The sequence below is a fragment of the Crinia signifera genome, chromosome 6 (genome assembly GCF_055691185.1).
Source record: "Crinia signifera chromosome 6, ASM5569118v1, whole genome shotgun sequence".
NCBI lineage: Eukaryota > Metazoa > Chordata > Amphibia > Anura > Myobatrachidae > Crinia > Crinia signifera.
In genome coordinates, this window is record NC_139222.1 from 141,237,092 (window position 1) to 141,255,546 (window position 18,455).

Below are 18,455 nucleotides of genomic sequence, written 5' to 3' on the forward strand. Positions count from 1 at the left end.
AGGACTAGACCTGCCCCTTCTTCCTTCCACCTGTTGGCGCTCCAGAGCACAGAGGAGCTGGGAAATTATCTGGAGGGATGATCCTAATTATTATTATAGTTTATTTATATGGCGCCACAAGGGTCCAGCAGCGCCTGATACTACATAGACGAGCAAAAATACAAGAAAACAGAGTACTTGTTTCCTAGCACAGCGCCCACGATTTTCATCTTATGCCATCGTATCGATCGCATCGCATGCGATGCGAGCAGACCCGATTTTTAATTGTACAGGCACCCTGATGGGTGATTACTATGTTAAATGCACCCCCATTGTTAACGCCACCCCCACTATGAACGACAACCCGAAGCGTGGCAAGCGCAGCGAGCCCGTGTGGGGCGGCGGTACGCGTCCTCCGACCTTTTCATTTCCCCACTATCCACGTCGGCGTGGAGTTGATTTTATATAGTGTGGCGAGCGCATATATAAAATCAACTCCACGCCGACGTGGATAGTGGGGGTATGAAAAGGTCGGAGGACGCGTTGATAGTGGGGGTGGCGTTCATAGTGGGGGTGGCGTTAAACTGCCAGCTTCATCCACACTTCTCTGTCTCTAACCCCAGCTATACCCCAATTGCAGCTTGACTTTTGTTTCAACTGTCTCAGTCAGGCAAAACCAAATCCCTGAAAGCAGGATTTCACTGAACCTGTGTATTTTTGGGAGAAAAAGTATTTTTCCCTCCAGGAACGAAATGGGCTAGTCCAAAAAATATATACTCTAAAAAGAATAGCAAAACTCACAAAAAAATAATTGCTTGCCCAAACTGTTTGTAGAGCACAGAATTTAGAATAATCCCAATAATCTGTATCAAACCTCTTCCTTAATGTGACAAAAGAGAATGGATGGAAGATTGACGTTTTTTATATATTTTGGGATTGACCGTTGCATTTTGGAATTCAGCACAATTGTTTTGAAGTATACATTCTCAATGGATAAAAACACCAGAAAACATTGCCCTTTTCTAATCTACCGTATTCTCTTACCAGTAAACAAGGACTGTGTGCTTCATGTAGCGTGTCAGGTTCCTTGATTCAAAGAGCAATGGGATATCAAGAATCACGTACCTATACCCTGTGGGATTATTGAATATTAAGGTTAGCAAGTCAAATCTCACATCAGTCAAAGATAATAAAAATGAACATCAAAAGTACTTTATTGTTAAATCCCAACCCCACAAATTTGACTTGTTCTATATCCCAAGCGATTTATATATTCCCTATAAAAAATAATGTATGAATTTCTTTCCACAACAAACTACACTTTCCTTCCACATGGAAACAATTTAAAGTGAACCTCTCATCTACTTCAAAGTGGTGGGCTGGACCAACAACCTTGAAAATGTAACCAATCAATTAACTAAAGCTGGGTACACATATATACAATTGTCGGGCTGTTCTTCCGTTCTGGGTCGGACAGCCGTTCAATTGTATATGTGTGTACGCTGTCCCTACCGACCGATAAACGGCAAAAAACTGTCTTGACCGTCCATACTCGGTCGGTCGACGGTTCTTTGCTGTTTAATTTTCATCCGACAGGACGGCCCCATATTGGTACAAAAGTGCAGTGTGTACGCACGTTCTATTTTTTACACCATTCCATCAGCCCGATGCCCAGGGGCATCGGGGACAGCACCAGGCTTTAGCCTGGTCAGGTAAGTCCTGGAGGGGGGGGACCCCTTTATTGGGGGGTCCCCACTCCCCCAGGACCCCTGGCCAGGCTGACCGGTCACAGGGATGAATGCTTTGGCCGGGGGGACTTGTATAAAAAGTCTCCCCCCGGCTGTGGCATTACCCTGCTGGCTGGTTTGGCCTGGGGCTGGTTCTTAAAATACAGGGGACCCCTAGTCATTTTGTCCCACGTATTTTGGGAACCAGCCCCGGACCTGGAGCCTGGGGCTGGTTTTAAAAAATCAGCAAAGCCCTATTTGTCGGGTTTCCTGATTTTTTAATACCAGCCCCGGCTCTTTCAGCCTGGTGCTGGTTACGGCAGTGGGGGGGACCCCACGCCGTTTTTTTTTTAATAGGTAAAAGGGTGACTGCTGCCCTAACCCAGCCCATTATTATAATTTTGGTCACATGTGAAGTGTGAATAGCCCAAATTGGTAGAGTGTGTACGGTGGTACAATCCTTTTCTTGCGACTGTTTGGACGGGAGTACATCAGACGTCGCAAGTAAATTGTACAGGTGTGTACGCGCGTGTCGGCTGTTGTTTGTGGGCGGTCCGACGGGAGTACGGTCGGCCGAACGCTTGCAAAAAAAAAAGGATTGTATAGATGTGTACCCAGCTTTACTTATGTTAAAGAAGTAGGTTCATTACATATGTACTATATAATTTATCAGATAGATAGATAGATAGATAGATACAAATAACGATAAATGTTATCTAATGCAAAATAGAAATGAGTATTGAGCTATTAATATTTTGCTGGTCCAGCTGATGTAGCAGGACAAGTACCCTATGCTGTCTGTGTAGGGAGAACAATACTCGGCATCACACGTAAACTCACATGCTCTTGAACATACAAGTCTGTCAGGAAACATTTCATTTTCCCCCAATGTAGACCCTGCAATTCATAACTATTACATTCATAACTATTATAACATTTCAGTTCCCCTTGGGAACGTTAAATGTACAGTATGCTTGAGGTCCAATAGTCCTAGATTGGGGATCTGTGTTTTATTTGTGAAATCATACAGTATACTGAATATCACCAAGCTTGGAGTGGACCACTGAGGTACAGGGGAAACACCAAGTGGGCCCCACCCCAGTCTCTATGCATCAGGTTCCAGACTGTGCACTTGAATTACATATTATATACAAGTTACATTATAATGCACAGGACTATGGGGTGTATTCTCTATAGTGCATTGCTGTAATTGATCTACATTATCATGCATACACTAGTAGTATTTTCTATATCTTTATAAAGAGCTTCAGAGCATACACTCCAATAGATAGCCTCTGTGGTAGATTGTCAAACCAACTACTAACGTTGCCCACACACCTAAGTACAGGCCCCTACCACTGCATTCCCCAGTACGACTCTGCTTTTTACTTACACCGCACTAGGGACCTTATTCTGGTCTGTTCGCAGACGGCGTTCGTTTGAAAAGGGACAGATGTTTGGCATATGCGCATGGGCAACTGCATTTCTGTGCATGTGCATACGCTGGGTGTGTGTGACCACTAGTGTCTTTTCGGGGTTTAGTAATATTAAGTATCCCCTAAATGTATCATAGGGGGACCGCAGCAGGAATCTCTGATCCCTGCTGCGATCCTCCCTGCAGCACCGCCGGCCGCATCACCCATAGGTTTCTATGGGGGATGCGAAGCTGCCCTATGTATCAACATTGGGCAGCCCGGCTTCACACCCCTGGGCTATCGCCATTCTGATATGGCAATAGCCCATTGTAGCCTATGGCTGCACATCACACTGCCCGAGCAGGGCAGTGCGGTAAGAGGGGTCGGCGGGGGGTCAGCGCATAACCGCGCATGCGCTGACCCCCAGGCTTCCGGGTTAGGACTTCGCAGGGAGGGGCTCTTTTCTGAGCCCTGTCCCTGTGCCCTTAAAATTGATACATTTTCCCGATATGATCACATTTTACAATGTGATCCTGGGCGGTAATATTCCGCCCAGATCGCATTGTAAATGCGGTCATGATAAATGTGCCCCTTAGACATTAGTGTTGTTTTCTAGTATATTTTATGAGCTCTATGAAACACATTGGAAGCCACAAAATCCCACCTCCTCTGATATCACCACATCTTTGTAACCAGGGTACATAAAACCTATACTAGGTCCATGAGTTTTAACAATGAGTGCATTTGAAAGGTTTTCCTTTTTCCAGCTTTATAGTCCCCCAGCGTCCGCGCACACACACACACACTGTACAATTCTGCTATTATTCACAATCTACAAACAACTCTGCCAACTTATAATGGATGTCCTTATCTGCATGGGCTGGCATATTGTTTGTATAGTAGGGCTTCAGAATCTCTTGGGATAGGGAAAAATCTTCAGTTATGCTTCGTCAGACTTTGATATTATCGAGTGCAGAACAGAACAGGAGATAAACCGCCATACTGTCTCTACAGACTCAATGACATTTGCCATATATTTTCTAAGAAGACGGTTTTCATATGTTTATTATTCTCCATGGAAAATATGCTGTGTTCATGTAGTGGTATGCAAAATATTCTAAGAAGATGTTATTTGGACAATAGGAGGGATTAGAATTGGTAAAAGCAAACATATATAATTGTACAACCATAAATCAGCTAACAGACACAAAAAAACAACAATACGAATAACCAAGAGTTCACTAAAGCTGGGTACACACCTAGATCTAGAAATATATGGAAGCAAATGACAATTAACCATTTTTTCCCAAATACTAGAAAACAGACATTAGTCATTCAAACAAATTAATAAAATCTTTTTGCTTGAACAAATTTATCCAAACAGTAATTTTTGTCCATTATCCAGAATTTGGTAGCCAATGATTGACTGTAAATTGCTCCCATGTATTACTGGATTTTTCATCCCATCAGACCGATAAATCTGGAGGTGTGTACGCAGTTTAAATCTTGTTATCTCCTAAAGATAGTTTCCATTGCACCACCAGAAAAGTTTGTACACAGAATGTGTCAATTACAATATCATAATGGGCAGCACGGAAGGTGTAATGGTTAGCAATAATGCCTCACAGCGCTGAAGTCATGGGTCCAATTCCCACCAACTGTGTGGAGTTTGTATATTCTCGCTGTGCTTGTGAGGGTTTCCTCAGTATCCTCACATAATCCGAAAATATACAAATTAACCCTAGAATGTCTGTGTGTGCGTGTACATGTGGTAGGGAATATAGATTGTAAACTCCACTGGGGCAGGGACTGATGTAAATGTTCAAATATTCTATGTAAAGCACTGCGGAATATGTGTGCACTATATAAATAACTTTTTTTATTGTTATTATTAATACTATTATTATTAATAATAATGGTACTGCTTTTAAAACAAACATATACAAATATTAAGGACTCAGAAATATAAAAAAGTTAAAAGCAATGATAACCAGGTATAGTTCATAGCTAAAATAAATAAGATTGCCAAATTTTTCGCGGTACTTGTGTATTATCACGGAGCCCATCTCATGGCATACCAAAAGGCATGCGATGGTATGCGATGCGACGCGATATCGCGCAATGTTGTACAATGTCATACAATTTAAAAATTGTATGACATTGTATATGGCATACAATGCCATACAATGCGATGCGATTAAAAATTGTATAAGCACCCTAATGGGTGCTTACAATGTTAAATGCACCCCCACGCCACCCACCCACGATAAACGTGAGCCCGCGAGGGGCGGCGGTACGCATCCTACAACCTTTTCATACCCCCACTATCCACGTCGGCGAGGAGTTGATTTTATAAAGTGTGGTGAGCGCAGCGAGCCACCGAGCCCGAAGCGAGGCGAGCGCAGCGTGCCCCGTGAGGGGACGCGGATACCTGTGAAGACTGCGAGGGGACGCGGATACCTGTGAAGGTATCCGCGTCCCCTCGCGGGGCTTGCCACGCTTCGGGCTCGCCATACTTTATAAAATCAACTCCACGCCGACGTGGATAGTGGGGGTATGAAAAGGTCGTAGGACGCGTACCGCCGCCCCTCACGTGCTCTTGCCACGCTTCGGGTTCACGTTTATAGTGGGGGGTGGCGTGGGGGTGCATTTAACATTGTAAGCACCCATTACGGTGCTTAAAAGCACCCATTTGGGTGCTTATACGATTTTTTATCGAATAGGGGGCTAAAATCGCGTCGCATCGCATGCCATCGGGTGCATGGCATGCGATGCGATGAAAACATTGCACAATCAATATCGGGGGCGCCGTGATAATACACAAGTACCTTTTTCTCCTAATTTTCTTAACCTCTTGATTTGAGCCACATACATTCTGATATATTGATAAGAATTTGTGTGTTTGATGATGTTATGGATTATGCAATATGTAATTATTTGGTCGATATTCACTTCCCAGTGATCAATGATTGTAGGTAAAGCCCCTACACACTTGGCAATTTACCTACAAATTGCAGGTGAATGACAGCAGGTCCGATGTAATGCACGGTCCCGTGCCAAGCTTTACTCTACCAGTGGTGTCAAACTCATGGCCCTCCAGCTGTTGTGGAACTACACGCCCAGCATGCCCTGCCTCAGTTTTAGCAATCCATTATATAAAATCTGTGGCAGGGCATGCTGGGACATGTAGTTTCACAACAGCTGGAGGGCCATGAGTTGACGTCACTGCTCTACACCATGGGCATAATTCAGGTTTGGATAGAATTGCACAGCAACAAGGAAGCGGCTGTCCAATTCTATGTAATTAAAATTAAAAAGCAGCAGAAGCCACCTGTAGGAGATAGATGCCTCCTGCATGTATTTGCATGATCAGTGTGCTGCATCTGCAAATGCTTACTCAGGCTAGCCGTGGGATCCAGAAATCAGAGTCCAGTAATACCACTTTCACACATAGGCAACCCTAATAGCCGTGAGTCTCCCAAAAATTGGGTCCCCCTTCCGCTCCCCCCCCCCCCCGAAAATGTGGGCAACCCTTCCAGATTCAGGGGGACCCCCACTGTGCCCCCCGAATGCGGCATTTAAATGCCGCAATCCATTCCGCGTGTCTCAGAGGAGGGGGTGGAGCTTAAATGGCACAATCGCATCATTTTAGCCCTGCCCCCTCGCCAAGGAGATCTGTGAATTACGCTATTTTACATCATGGGGCTCATGTTACATCTGCCCCACCTGCAGTGCACATGTTTTTGCCCATTTTCCAAACAAATTTGTACTGCGATCAGATCTGAATAAGAACCATAGGGTGAAATTTAATAGGATAAGATATTCAGAAAGTGAGAGATTTGGTAAGAAATTTCCAGTTTTTTAAAGCGGCAATCATTTACACTGCAAAATCAAACTGGTTCTGCAATGTAAATGATTGCTGCCTTAAAATACCTGGAGATTTTTTTCCAAATCTCTCACTTTCTGAATCTCTTATCCTATTAAATTTCACCCTATGGTTCTTATTCAGATCTGATCGCAGTAAAACATTTTTGACCTTGGTTATTGATTGGTTAACTGGGACATAGCTCGCTGTAAACTAACTTGGATATCTTGGCCGCTGATCCTGGGAATCAGTTATTTGCAGCCATCCATTAAACAGGGATTTTTTTATATTTGACTCCTAAGGGTGTGGAAAGGTGTAAATCATTCATTTACCCAGTTAAGAAAGGGCATATCAACTACTTTGTCTTATTTATGATAATAAAGCAAAGTGTAAACTCTTAGCTCCTCCATCAAGTAATGTTGACTCCAATAAGAGATAAAGGGGCGCATTTATCAAGATCGCATATTACAATGCTATCTGGGTGGAATATTACCGCCCAGGATCGCATTGTAAAATGCGATCATATCGGGGCAATGTATCATTTTTAAGGGCGCAGGGACAGGGCTCCGATAGGAGCCCGTCCCTGCGAAGCCCTAACCCAGAAGCCGGGAGGTCAGCGCATGCGCGGTTATGCGCTGACCCCCACGACCTCTCAGACCGCACTGCTCGGGCAGTGCGAAGTGTAGCCATTGACTACAATGGGCTATCGCCATATCAGAATGGCGATAGCATCCCCCATAGAAACCCCATCCCCCATAGAAACTTATGGGGGATGCGGATGGCGGCGCTGCAGGGATCGGATTTATCCGCAAATATAGTTTGATAAATGGGCCCCCAAAGCAGCAGTTGCAAAGGGAAACCCTAAGGGGTATATTAATTAGAGTGCAGGTTTTTAGAAGTTGCCCATAGAAACTAATTAGATTCTAGCTAGTCTAACAGCATAACACCTCATGTACACTTGTGAAGTGATCGCTAACCACAATCCAATTGCAATTCCTGAAACATCAGAGATACATTGCCATCTGTGCAAATGTGAGAAGGTCTGAGACGTCCACTAATTTGTGACTGAGACAGGCTGGAAGAGGTCAACAGTGACGTAAGAGAGCCTCCTTAAAAACGCCTTTAGACTGCCTGTGTTTTTTTTTTTTTTTTAAACAAACCCAGAAGACAGCAGGTGCCCCCCACCCGTATTCCTGCCCATCAAACTGTGGGGCCATTGCTTTTATGATCCACATTTTTTAATTGCCAACTCCCAACAAACATGTGCTATGTGCAGTCGTTCAATAATCGCTCGATTCCGAAATTCTCTAATTAGCAATCCATCCTGAGTTAGGCCCATATACCCCTAATTGAGGACAAGCACTTTACTGCATGAAAGCCAAAAATGTCAAACATCATTACTTCCCTGTAAAAACTAAAGCAATTACCAAGTTACTATCTCTACAATGTGTGTGTGTGTGTGTGTGTGTGTGGGGGGGGGGGGGGGGGGGGACGGAGGACGGAGGGGGACGACGACGACAATAACAATCAATATTGTGGTCTCAAACAGCAATGCAATGCCTGCTATAATTTTATAATACATAATTCCCTGCTTCATAAATAATAAAAAAAATACGTCTTAAAAATTTGGGAAAATGTTAGTCATAATCATCCATCAATCGCAAACATACAAATCCAAAGGATCGTAGTGGACCATGCTACATTACTTCTAAACCCCTATACTGGAATATTGCTGTCTTTATGATGTTCCCTTTTGTCCCTCAGTCCAGGTATACAGAACTAGCTAAATCATTTCTATAGAAGGATATTTTAGGCATACTTGCCTACTTTTGAAAATTAGTTTCAGGGAGATTTTAGCTGCTAGAAGAATGTGCCGTGCCACTGAGAGGTTGTGTCATGCTCTGCCCAGAGGGCATGTCTAACTTCACCTATGGGTGTACCTATTGCCATTAAGGGGTGTGTCCTGCAGTGGCAGAAGAAAAACTCTGACACAGGGAATGTGCCTGAAATTGACATTCTGACACAGGGAATGAGCCGAAATTCACATTCTGACACAGGGCCCGAAATTCACATTCTGACACTGAGAATGTGCCCGAAATTCACATTCTGACAGGGAATGTGCCCGAAATTCACATTCTGACACAGGGAATGTGCCCGAAATTCACATTCTGACACACAGAATAAGCAAAAATTCACATTCCGACACAGGGAATGAGCCTCAAATCACATTCTGACACACAAATGTGCCAGGAATCCACATTCTGACAAAGGGATTGAGCCGAAAATCACAATCTGACACAGAGAATGAGCCAAAATTCACATTTTGACACATGGAATATGCCTGAAATTCACATTTTGAGACACAGAATGAGCCGACTGTATACAGGACTGTATACACAACCCCCCCCACACACACACAAACACACATATTACAGCCAGTAGACACCACCATATTACATTCAGTACTCATACCTTTTATATTACATTATACACCCCCCTCATCATATAACAGACATTTGAGTACACACACTGAAAACACCACTGTATGATATTACACACATTCCCCCCCCCCCGCCCCCTTGTCCCCCAACATTATATACACCCCACACCCCCAGTATACACAGAACTCACCTGGCTGTGTTGCAGGTGCATCACTGAAGGTGCAGGGACCCGGCAGTATAGGGGGGAGGCAGCTCACTGCAGGCTCAGAGTCAGAAGCAGGAAGAGCAGGGAGAGCTGGCCTCACGGAGCTCAGTCAGTGAGGTGGGCGGGGCCAGCCTCCGGGAAGGAGCAGAGCTCTCTCTCTGCTCCTTCCGATGCACACAGTGACTTCCTGTCAGCGGCAGCGCTACAGCAGCTCAGTCACGCTACCCAGAACCCTGTGGTGGCCAGCTGCGAGACATTTACAGAAGCGCGCATGCCAACTCAGTAAATTTGTGGAGGTGTCCCGAAAACCGGGAGGAAAGAGGGGATTTGCGGGGCAGTGGGAGGCTCCTGTAAAAAGCGGGAGCCTCCCGCTGATTGCGAGAGGGTAGGCAAGCCTGGTTTTAGGACTTTCTCTTCGTAATGATAAGGGGCGAATATTATCCGCTTAAAAAAAAAAAAGTGTTATTCCCTAGAGCACAGAAGATGGTAAAGAACACAGAAAACCTTATGTCGACCTTCCCATTGTCGACCCAATGCTTGAGTCGACCTTCCAACCTTAGCCATGTCGACCTATTTCACGTGTCGACCTTCATATGATCTATACCCTATTATTTATAGGAGCTGATACATACACTAACATATTTTTTAATTATACAGGCAATGTTTACACATATTACATGACACTATGGCTACCAGAGATAGTTCACGGTCACTCACCCAGGAAGAAGTACCACAGTGTCTGTCTCAGCATAGCTCTGCGTATGGGAAGGTGAGTGATGGAGTTTAATAAATTCCTCTTCTCTGGGATGGAAAAGATAATGGCTCCCAACTTTTCTCGATCTAGCTCACCACTCTTTAGCAGCACTTCCTCACCAAAATGGTGCACGATCTGCATGTAGGCTGAAGTTCCCGGCTGAACCACTAAAAGCAAATGGCAAATGCATTCAACAATATGGAAGGTCTCAATTCTCTACGGCACCCTGCTCCTTCACAATTCTTTAAACAAGCAATGAGCACATCCATTAGTTACATCAATTATAGGTAACTTCATGTTTTTAAAGAGCCACACATGCAGCACACCAACCTATAAGATGCACTCATTTATCCCCCTCCCCATGCACAATGTGCTCTGCAGACCTCTTCACGGGCCCTTTAAACTTCCCCAGCATCTCACATTTCCCCTCATGCCCCACAGACTACACAACATGCCCCAGGCATTACTGACTATCCTCACTTGCACTCCATTGGACTTTTTTCTGCACATCCCCACATACCCTTGTATATCTCTCAGACCTTCCCCACTCCCTGAATAATCTACTGAAAATACTTTAACTTATATGATTCTTCTTTCTTTAGCACTGCTCTAATTATTTATATGTATATATTGTCATTGCTTTTCCACTCATGATGGGCCAGATGTACCAGGCTTCAAAAAGTGATAAAGTGGACAGTGATAAAAAAAAAAAACAGCCAATTAGCTCCTACCTGTAATTTTTCAAACCCAGGGGAAGATTCTCTAAACTAAAAATGTGGTAAAAACCCAGTTATTTTGGGATGCTCTAAACATCTGGCGAAAAATCTGGCGATGCCCCATAGAAGCCTATGGGCTTCTAATGATCCCCCCCTCACCTGCGTTCGGGCAGCACAGCTCGACCTGTGACCTCCTCCTTCCTGCACTATGATCCTCTTCCAGGTACAGGGAGGAGGAGAGCCCGGTGCTGAGGGAGGGAGGGGGGAGCCGTCGGGACCCGCTGACTCACCGCAAAGGACAGCTCTCAACGCAAGAGCTGTCCTTTGCCATAATTATCGCATATGTTAGAGCATATGCGATAATTATGTATGCGATGGGCGGCGAAGGGGATCGGAGCTGGGGTGCGGATGTTAGAACACCCCGCCCCTTGTCTGTAACTTGGCATTTAGGCACTGAATGGATGACTTTATCACTTTCTGAAGCAGCTCACTTTCTTGTTTTTCTTAGCAACACTGCCTACTTCTAAATGAATAGGCCCCTTTTTCTATTACCTTTGATTAATCTCCCCAAATTATTTCTATGCTCCTCCAAACCATAATTCCAGACATTTCCATAGCTCAGTGATTTTCTCTTATGAGCAGTAGCTTATTACAAAGGACCACCAGAGGAAATAGGAAGAACATTCTACACTACATACTCCTCAGCAGGGCCCCATTAAAAAGGGGTGTGGCCAATAGAGGGGCACATCCATGCCCCTGTGTACCAAAAAAAAATTGCAGGGGGTGTGGGCCACCGAATGTCTGCCGGTGGGAGACCCGCTCAGGTAGAGAGAGAACAGGCTGCTGCCTCTCTCCTCGGTCAGCAAACCGCACTGAGCAGCGTGTGCTACACTGGGGAGAGAGGATGTGCTGCAGCGGCATCCTGTCCTCTCTACTTCCTCTGCCCAGACTCTGCAGCAGGGGGAGGAGAGTGCGGGACCCAGGGCCTGACCAGACCTGGGCCTGGGTAAAAAGTACCCCCCTCCCCTCTCGACGCCACTGCTCCTCAGCTGTGCCTAAATCAGGCTCAATTGGTGGGGGCCAAATTTGGCCCCATTTCTGATTGTGCAGGTCTGCGCATGCACATAAGCAAATATGCAGACTAACCGTGCGAGCGATTCCAGCGAGTATCACACTCAACAAAGCGTTTGCATGTACAAGAAAGGGAACTGGGTGACAGAGGGCTGGAGTAGGGGGAACGCCCAGTGTTTTACAGGCATCCCCATGAAAACTGTGGGCGTTCCCTTGGGAATGCAGACGGGCCAATGCCTGCTCGGGGCGGACAGCTGACATCACATGACTGCAGCACGTGTGCAGGGGGAAAGCAGCACGTGTGCAGGGGGAAAGCGGCGTTTGGTCAGGCGCAGTTTACCTGTTTGCTACAAGTCTGAATCAGGCCCTTAGTTTCTACAGACGTAGGTGAAAAGTTTAAATTTTCACAGACGTTGTAGTAAACAAGATATGATGATTACACCCCTTTGAATTATTTGAAATACATCACTAAAAATCTTATGTTCATAATACCAATTTATTATCCAGAGTTGTACAAATATTGAGTATAATCAGTGCATATATGAATGAAAAAAATATATATCCTCAGTTAAAAGAAAATCTGTTATATATTGTCATATTAATTGCAGAAGAATGACTTTTATGAGCGACTTAATTCTATGATGACATTTTCTGAGCAGGGCGGATCATATACCAAATGACTTAGAATATGTGACATGCTGGCTGGTTCTGAAATTGTCATTTATTTGCAGCCACCCACTAGGCAGGGATTTTAACTTTTTTGACAATTGAGGGGGTGAAAGGAGGTAAAATGTTCCCATTACCTGCATAGTCTTATTGTCTGAAGATAAGGCAGAGTGTAAATGAGATTGGAGCAGCCACCTAGGAGTGTGCTAAAGGTGGATCAGGTTTGTCATCTACCACTGAGATAGACAATTTGTAGCTTACTTTGCATAATAAAAAACACAAATTAATGTAATGGTTATTTCCATAATAATTACATTTTAAACATATAATCCCCTGCTTCTCATTTAATCTAAAATTGCTTCAAGTTTCATAAATTCAGGAAAGTGGATTTAGTACATACCTTGTCTAGCAATGACATCCGCGTCAATCACGGCACATCCCAGCTCTCGAAGAATTGACACAACCGTGCTTTTACCAGATGCAATCCCTCCTGACAGACCCACCAGGAACATTGCTGAAGCGATAAAGGGGGAACCATACTTTTCACTGTTATCATATGTGAAAATACTGTTACAATGATTATGTAACATTGAAACCACTGAGTAACACTGATTGACCTCTGTCAAGGGGTGGTATATATTAGGCAGCAAATGAACAGTTAGTTATTGATGTTCAAAGCAGGAAAATGGACAAGAATAAGGATCTGATTAACTAGGGCCATGTAGTGATGGCTGGATGACTGGTCCAGAGCTTCTGCAAAATGGCAGATCTTGTAGGGTATTTTCTCAGTATGCAGTTGTTAGTACCAACAAAAATTGCTCCAAAGGATAACCAGTGAACCAGCATCAGGGTCATGTGTGCCCAAGACTTGTTGGGTGAGATTTAATAGGATGGGAGATTCAGAAAGTGAGAGATTTGGCAAGAAATCTCCAGGTTTTTTAAAGCGGCAATCATTTACACTGCAAAATCAAACTGGTTTTGCAGTGTAAATGATTGCAGCTTTAAAAAAAAAACTGGAGGTTTCTTACCAAATCTCACCTGTAGTTTCTTGGGGGGAGTGAAAGCGAACATGCCTGGTTTTATCCCACAGAAAAGCTACTGTAGCACAAATCACTGAAAATGTTAATGCTTGCTATGATAGAGATGGCAGAATACAGTGTATATCAGCTTTCTGCATATTTTGTTGCATGGCCAAAGATAGGTCAGAGTGCCATGTCCACCTCCAAAATCACGTGTCAGAAGTGGATCATGGAATAATGGAATAGTGTCCTGGTTGGATGAATCATTTGTTTGTTTACATCATGTGGACAGCTGGGTTTACCTGGAGAAGAGAGGGCACTAGGAGGCACTATGGGAAGAAGGCAAGCGGGCAGAGGCAGTGTGGTGCTCTGGACAATGTTCTGCTGGGAAAGCTTGGGTCCTGCCATTAATGAGGATATTACTTATTACACAAACCACCTACCTAATCATTGATGCAGATCAAGTACACAACTTTGTGACTACAGTATTCTTGGATGGCAGTGATCTCTTTCAGCAGTATAATGCACAATGCAAAAATTGTTAAGAAACATTTGAGTAGTAGGACTTATACACAGAACGATCCATGCTTAGGGGGAAATTTACTAAAGGAAATGTGTAAAAAATAGGTGTAAAAATAGGTGTATTTGTATCCAGAAATACACTTTTTTTTTACATTTTCTATCCCGAAAATACGGCAATTCGTATTGATAGCACATCAATACGAATTGCCGTATTTTCGGGATAGAAAATGTAAAAAAAAAGTGTATTTCTGGATACAAATACACCTATTTTTACACCTATTTTTTACACATTTCCTTTAGTAAATTTCCCCCTTAATGTCTAAGCAATCTAGTCAGATCGCTTAAAAATAGCCCTGGAATCATCCCTGTGTGTATGCTCCAAAAAAAATAAATGTTTTCATTTGGCTTCCAAATTCTTCAGATGTCAAACCAAAAAAGCATCTGTAAAATATATTGAAAAAATAAGCTTAAAGGCCTATACACACACTGGGAGATTTGAGGGCTATTTCTATGCGATCTGACTAGATCACCTTGTGTGTATACCCTCCCCCCCCAGCGTCGGCGATGCGCACTCCACCGCGTCACTAATGCCTGACTAGATCTTGTCTGCATGCAGTCAAAATCTAGTCATCGCCAGTAGTCTCTCACCAGAGAACACTGGCCCGCACAGATCGCTCAACACACATTGCTTGTGCACCGCAGGTGTGCTGAGCGATCCATGCTTCACCACGGCTCCCCGTCACTCCGTGTGTATTGGGCTTAAGCCATGGCTGATCCCCCTTGCAAGATCTGTAGGCTAAAGCCAGCCATTCATCTACAGATCGATTGTCAGATTGGGCTCGTTGGAACAAAATCCTGGTAATGGATGAGCACAAATGACAGTTGACCATTTGCATAGAAATGCCGGAAAACTGCCAAACTGCCATTCAGATAGTACCAGGTTTTTGTTCCAACCAGCCCAATCTGACACTCGATCTGTAGATGTATGGCCAGCTTAAAGATCTGTAATTAAAGGATCTGATAATAACATCTTGGTGCCAGATACCACAGGACGCCTTTAGAGGTCTTGTGGAGTCAATGCCTCAACAAGTCAGAAGTGTTTAGGTGGCACCAAGGGATTTGTATAATATTAGGAAGGTGGTTTGTGGTTTTAATGTTACAGGTGATCGGTGCTTGTTTGTATATATTTATTAAAAGCAAAACAAAAGAAAGTAGAATTCTCTTCGGGGATTAGGTATAATCGGTACTGGAACATACTCCGGAGCACAAGAAAGGCTCCACTGGAGCTAGTAGTGCTTCTTCTGTATGGTGTGTGTCTAGGACACTTGTCACCAGGAAGGGAGAAGTTACAACCTCCCTGTTTGGAAAGGAGCGTACTTAAAAGTGGAACAGTCTGGGCCATATGTTGAATAGTCTGGATCATAGGCTCTAATCTTTTCCTCCACATCTTCCTTGTGACAGATGGGGAAGTGCACTACAAGCTCTGGAATGACAGAGTTTGCTGAATGGTGTCTGTCTGGTCCGGCTTTCCAGGGTCTGTTGCAGTCCCGGTTTTTACCTAATACTTTCCCTTTGGAAGATTTCTGCATGCATACTCCTACTGTATAGGAGTAGAAGGTCTACAATAAACATTCACTGGTATTTCCTCATCTTTGCGTCCACAGTTTATGCTACAGAATTTACTTTGCATAATCCGCACCATCCTGGGTCCACGCCACCATCTATTACCTTTAGAAAAGTTGGGAAGAGCTGCGAGCAAAGCAAGACACCGAGCCTGAAACATGACGAGCGAAGCGAGCGGACAATGGTGCTATTCTGAAATTGGCTAACGTAACTGGTGTGAGCTGTGGCCGCAAAGATAAGGAAGTACCACTCTGTTAATGTGTGTACACCTCACTTTAAATTTATATGAATTCATGAAAAAATGCCTTATTCTATTTGTCATCCTTAGTAAAGAGCAATAGAATGGACAAACAAAATGAATTTCAGTGACATTTGCACAGTACCATTTCATAGAGAATCATGACAGGTACAAATGGAAGCGGTACATCTGTCAGAACAGATTTAGGTCTACAGTCATTAGGTCGACCCCGGAAGGTCGACTGTCCCCAAGGTCGACAGGGTTAAAGGTCAACATGGCTCAAGGTCGACATGACTTAAGGTCGACATGGTATTAGGTCAACATGAGTTTTTCACTGTTTCTTGACCCGAATGTCAACACAGTCAACATGGACACAGTTGGAGTTGAACCGCAGCCCCTCGCTTCGCTCGCTTCACACACTATGCTTCGGGCACGGTGCCTCGCTGCTTTTGGCACACTATTTTATTCTCCCACCACACCCTAGTGGATGGTAGGGCATTAAATACCGCCTGTCGGCACATGTTGGCTCAAAAAACAGTGAAAAACTCATGTCGACCTAATGACTGTCGACCTTGGCGCATGTCGACCTTGGCGCATGTCGACCTTGGCGCATGTCGACCTTTAACCCTGTCGACCTTGGGGACAGTCGACCTTCCGGGGTCGACCTAATGACTGTCGACCTAAGTCTGGTCTGACAGATGACCGTTTCCCGTACAAATACAAGACTGCTCTGTTAAACATTTAACTTATATGTAGAGATCACTGTAGACCGATTGCTCGATAACTCTAATCCCAATAACATAACATTGGCGGTGTTAATCTAGCGATACAGTGAATTTACATTAACCACATTTACAAGACACAATAAGGAGAAGAAACCCGTCTAAATGATGCAGTAAACGTCACAGACATAAGCAGCCCCCAGTGCTCACTTAAATCATTCTACTTCATACCACGGACCACTTATACTACCTGCCCTATGCCAGCGGTAGCAGCTAGTTCCCCTTCGCCGTAAGGACCTGGGGAGGAGAGGGGGCGGGAGAGGGGGCGGGAGAGGGGGCGGGAGAGGAGGAGCAAGGTCAGAACAAGACAACTTTTTTTTGAGCCGACATGTGCCGACAGGCGGTATTTCATGCCCTACCATCCACTAGGGCGTGGAGGAGGTTATTAAAGCTGTGGCGAGCGAAGCGAGCCACCGTGCCCGAAGCATTGCGAGCGAAGCGAGCTATGCGAGGGTCCATTTGGGTCCCTTCTTCTGAACTTGCTCCTCCTCTCCCTGCCCCATCTCCTCCCCAGGTCCTTACGGTGAAGGGGAACTAGTCTCAACCCTATGCCAGCCCGCGATTCAGTCACCTCCTCCCATCGTGCTCTCCTATTGGCTGATACTTCACAGACTTCAAATAGACTTTCCTTACTCGATATTAGTACTTGCAGGATGAAGGCAACTTCCTGGTATATTATCTTCCGCCCGCCCTGTCCGACATCTGCCAGTAGTAGCGTACTAGTTGCTAGGAGGCGGAAGGCGTCGGTGCTACTGATAGGCCAAGGTGCTAGAGGAGCAACCAATCCACGGGCACTGTGGTAAAAGGTTGCTGCCGAATTTAGCGATAAAATGCTCATAGGGAGGCGGGGTCCAGTGGCCACGCGAGGAATATGGGATTTCTTTATTTTTTTATTTCCATTTTTATATCTGGATGGTTAATAATATAATAAGAACTAACAAAACATAATTGTGATATAACATACCCTCCAACATTTGAAGAGTGCAAATCGGTACAACCACAGAAAAGGGGCGTGGTCACGAGTAAAGGGGGCGTGGCCACGACCCCTAAAAAAAAAAAAAAAAAAACGAAAAAAAAACCACTGCATCTGTATCAGGTGAGTAGGCTGCCCAGTGCCTACCTGTGTCCATCAGGCTGAGAGCAGTCAGCGGCAGTTGGTGTGCAGGGGCTGAGAGTGTGTATTCATGCAGGTGGCTGAGCCTGCTAGCACACACACGTAGGGGGAGAGAGATGCTGCTGCTTACTGGACACACGGCACATAGGAGGAGGGCGGGGGTGGCTCTGTCATAATTTAACAGTCAGAGAGAGGGTGAGCTGCTCTTCCCTGTCTCCTGCGCTGCACTGTCATATACTGTGAATTTGAAATGCTCAGCGCAGCCAGTAGCAGCAGCGGCGGGGAAAGCAGCAGAGTCGGCATTCAGGCACTCGGCAG

At 44.7% G+C, this 18,455-nt stretch overlaps 1 protein-coding gene across 5 annotated transcripts in view; it reads right to left on the reverse strand.

Moving 5' to 3' along the window:
* Positions 1 to 18,455, reverse strand: part of DCAKD (dephospho-CoA kinase domain containing) — a 36,601-nt gene extending 18,146 nt beyond the window's left edge. The window contains exons 1-4 of one of the 5 annotated variants that reach the window (XM_083147454.1): positions 18,144 to 18,455; positions 13,240 to 13,353; positions 10,350 to 10,553; positions 1,024 to 1,111 (exon numbers count right to left, since the gene is read on the reverse strand). In XM_083147454.1, the coding sequence (XP_083003580.1) occupies positions 1,024 to 1,111; positions 10,350 to 10,553; positions 13,240 to 13,353; positions 18,144 to 18,153 (416 nt within the window). In that variant the 5' untranslated portion in view covers positions 18,154 to 18,455. Of the gene's footprint in view, positions 1 to 1,023; positions 1,112 to 10,349; positions 10,554 to 13,239; positions 13,357 to 14,160; positions 14,371 to 17,567; positions 17,965 to 17,987; positions 18,062 to 18,143 lie in introns of those variants that run through there. The other 4 variants (XM_083147455.1, XM_083147452.1, XM_083147456.1 and 1 more) reach the window with 4 other exon arrangements.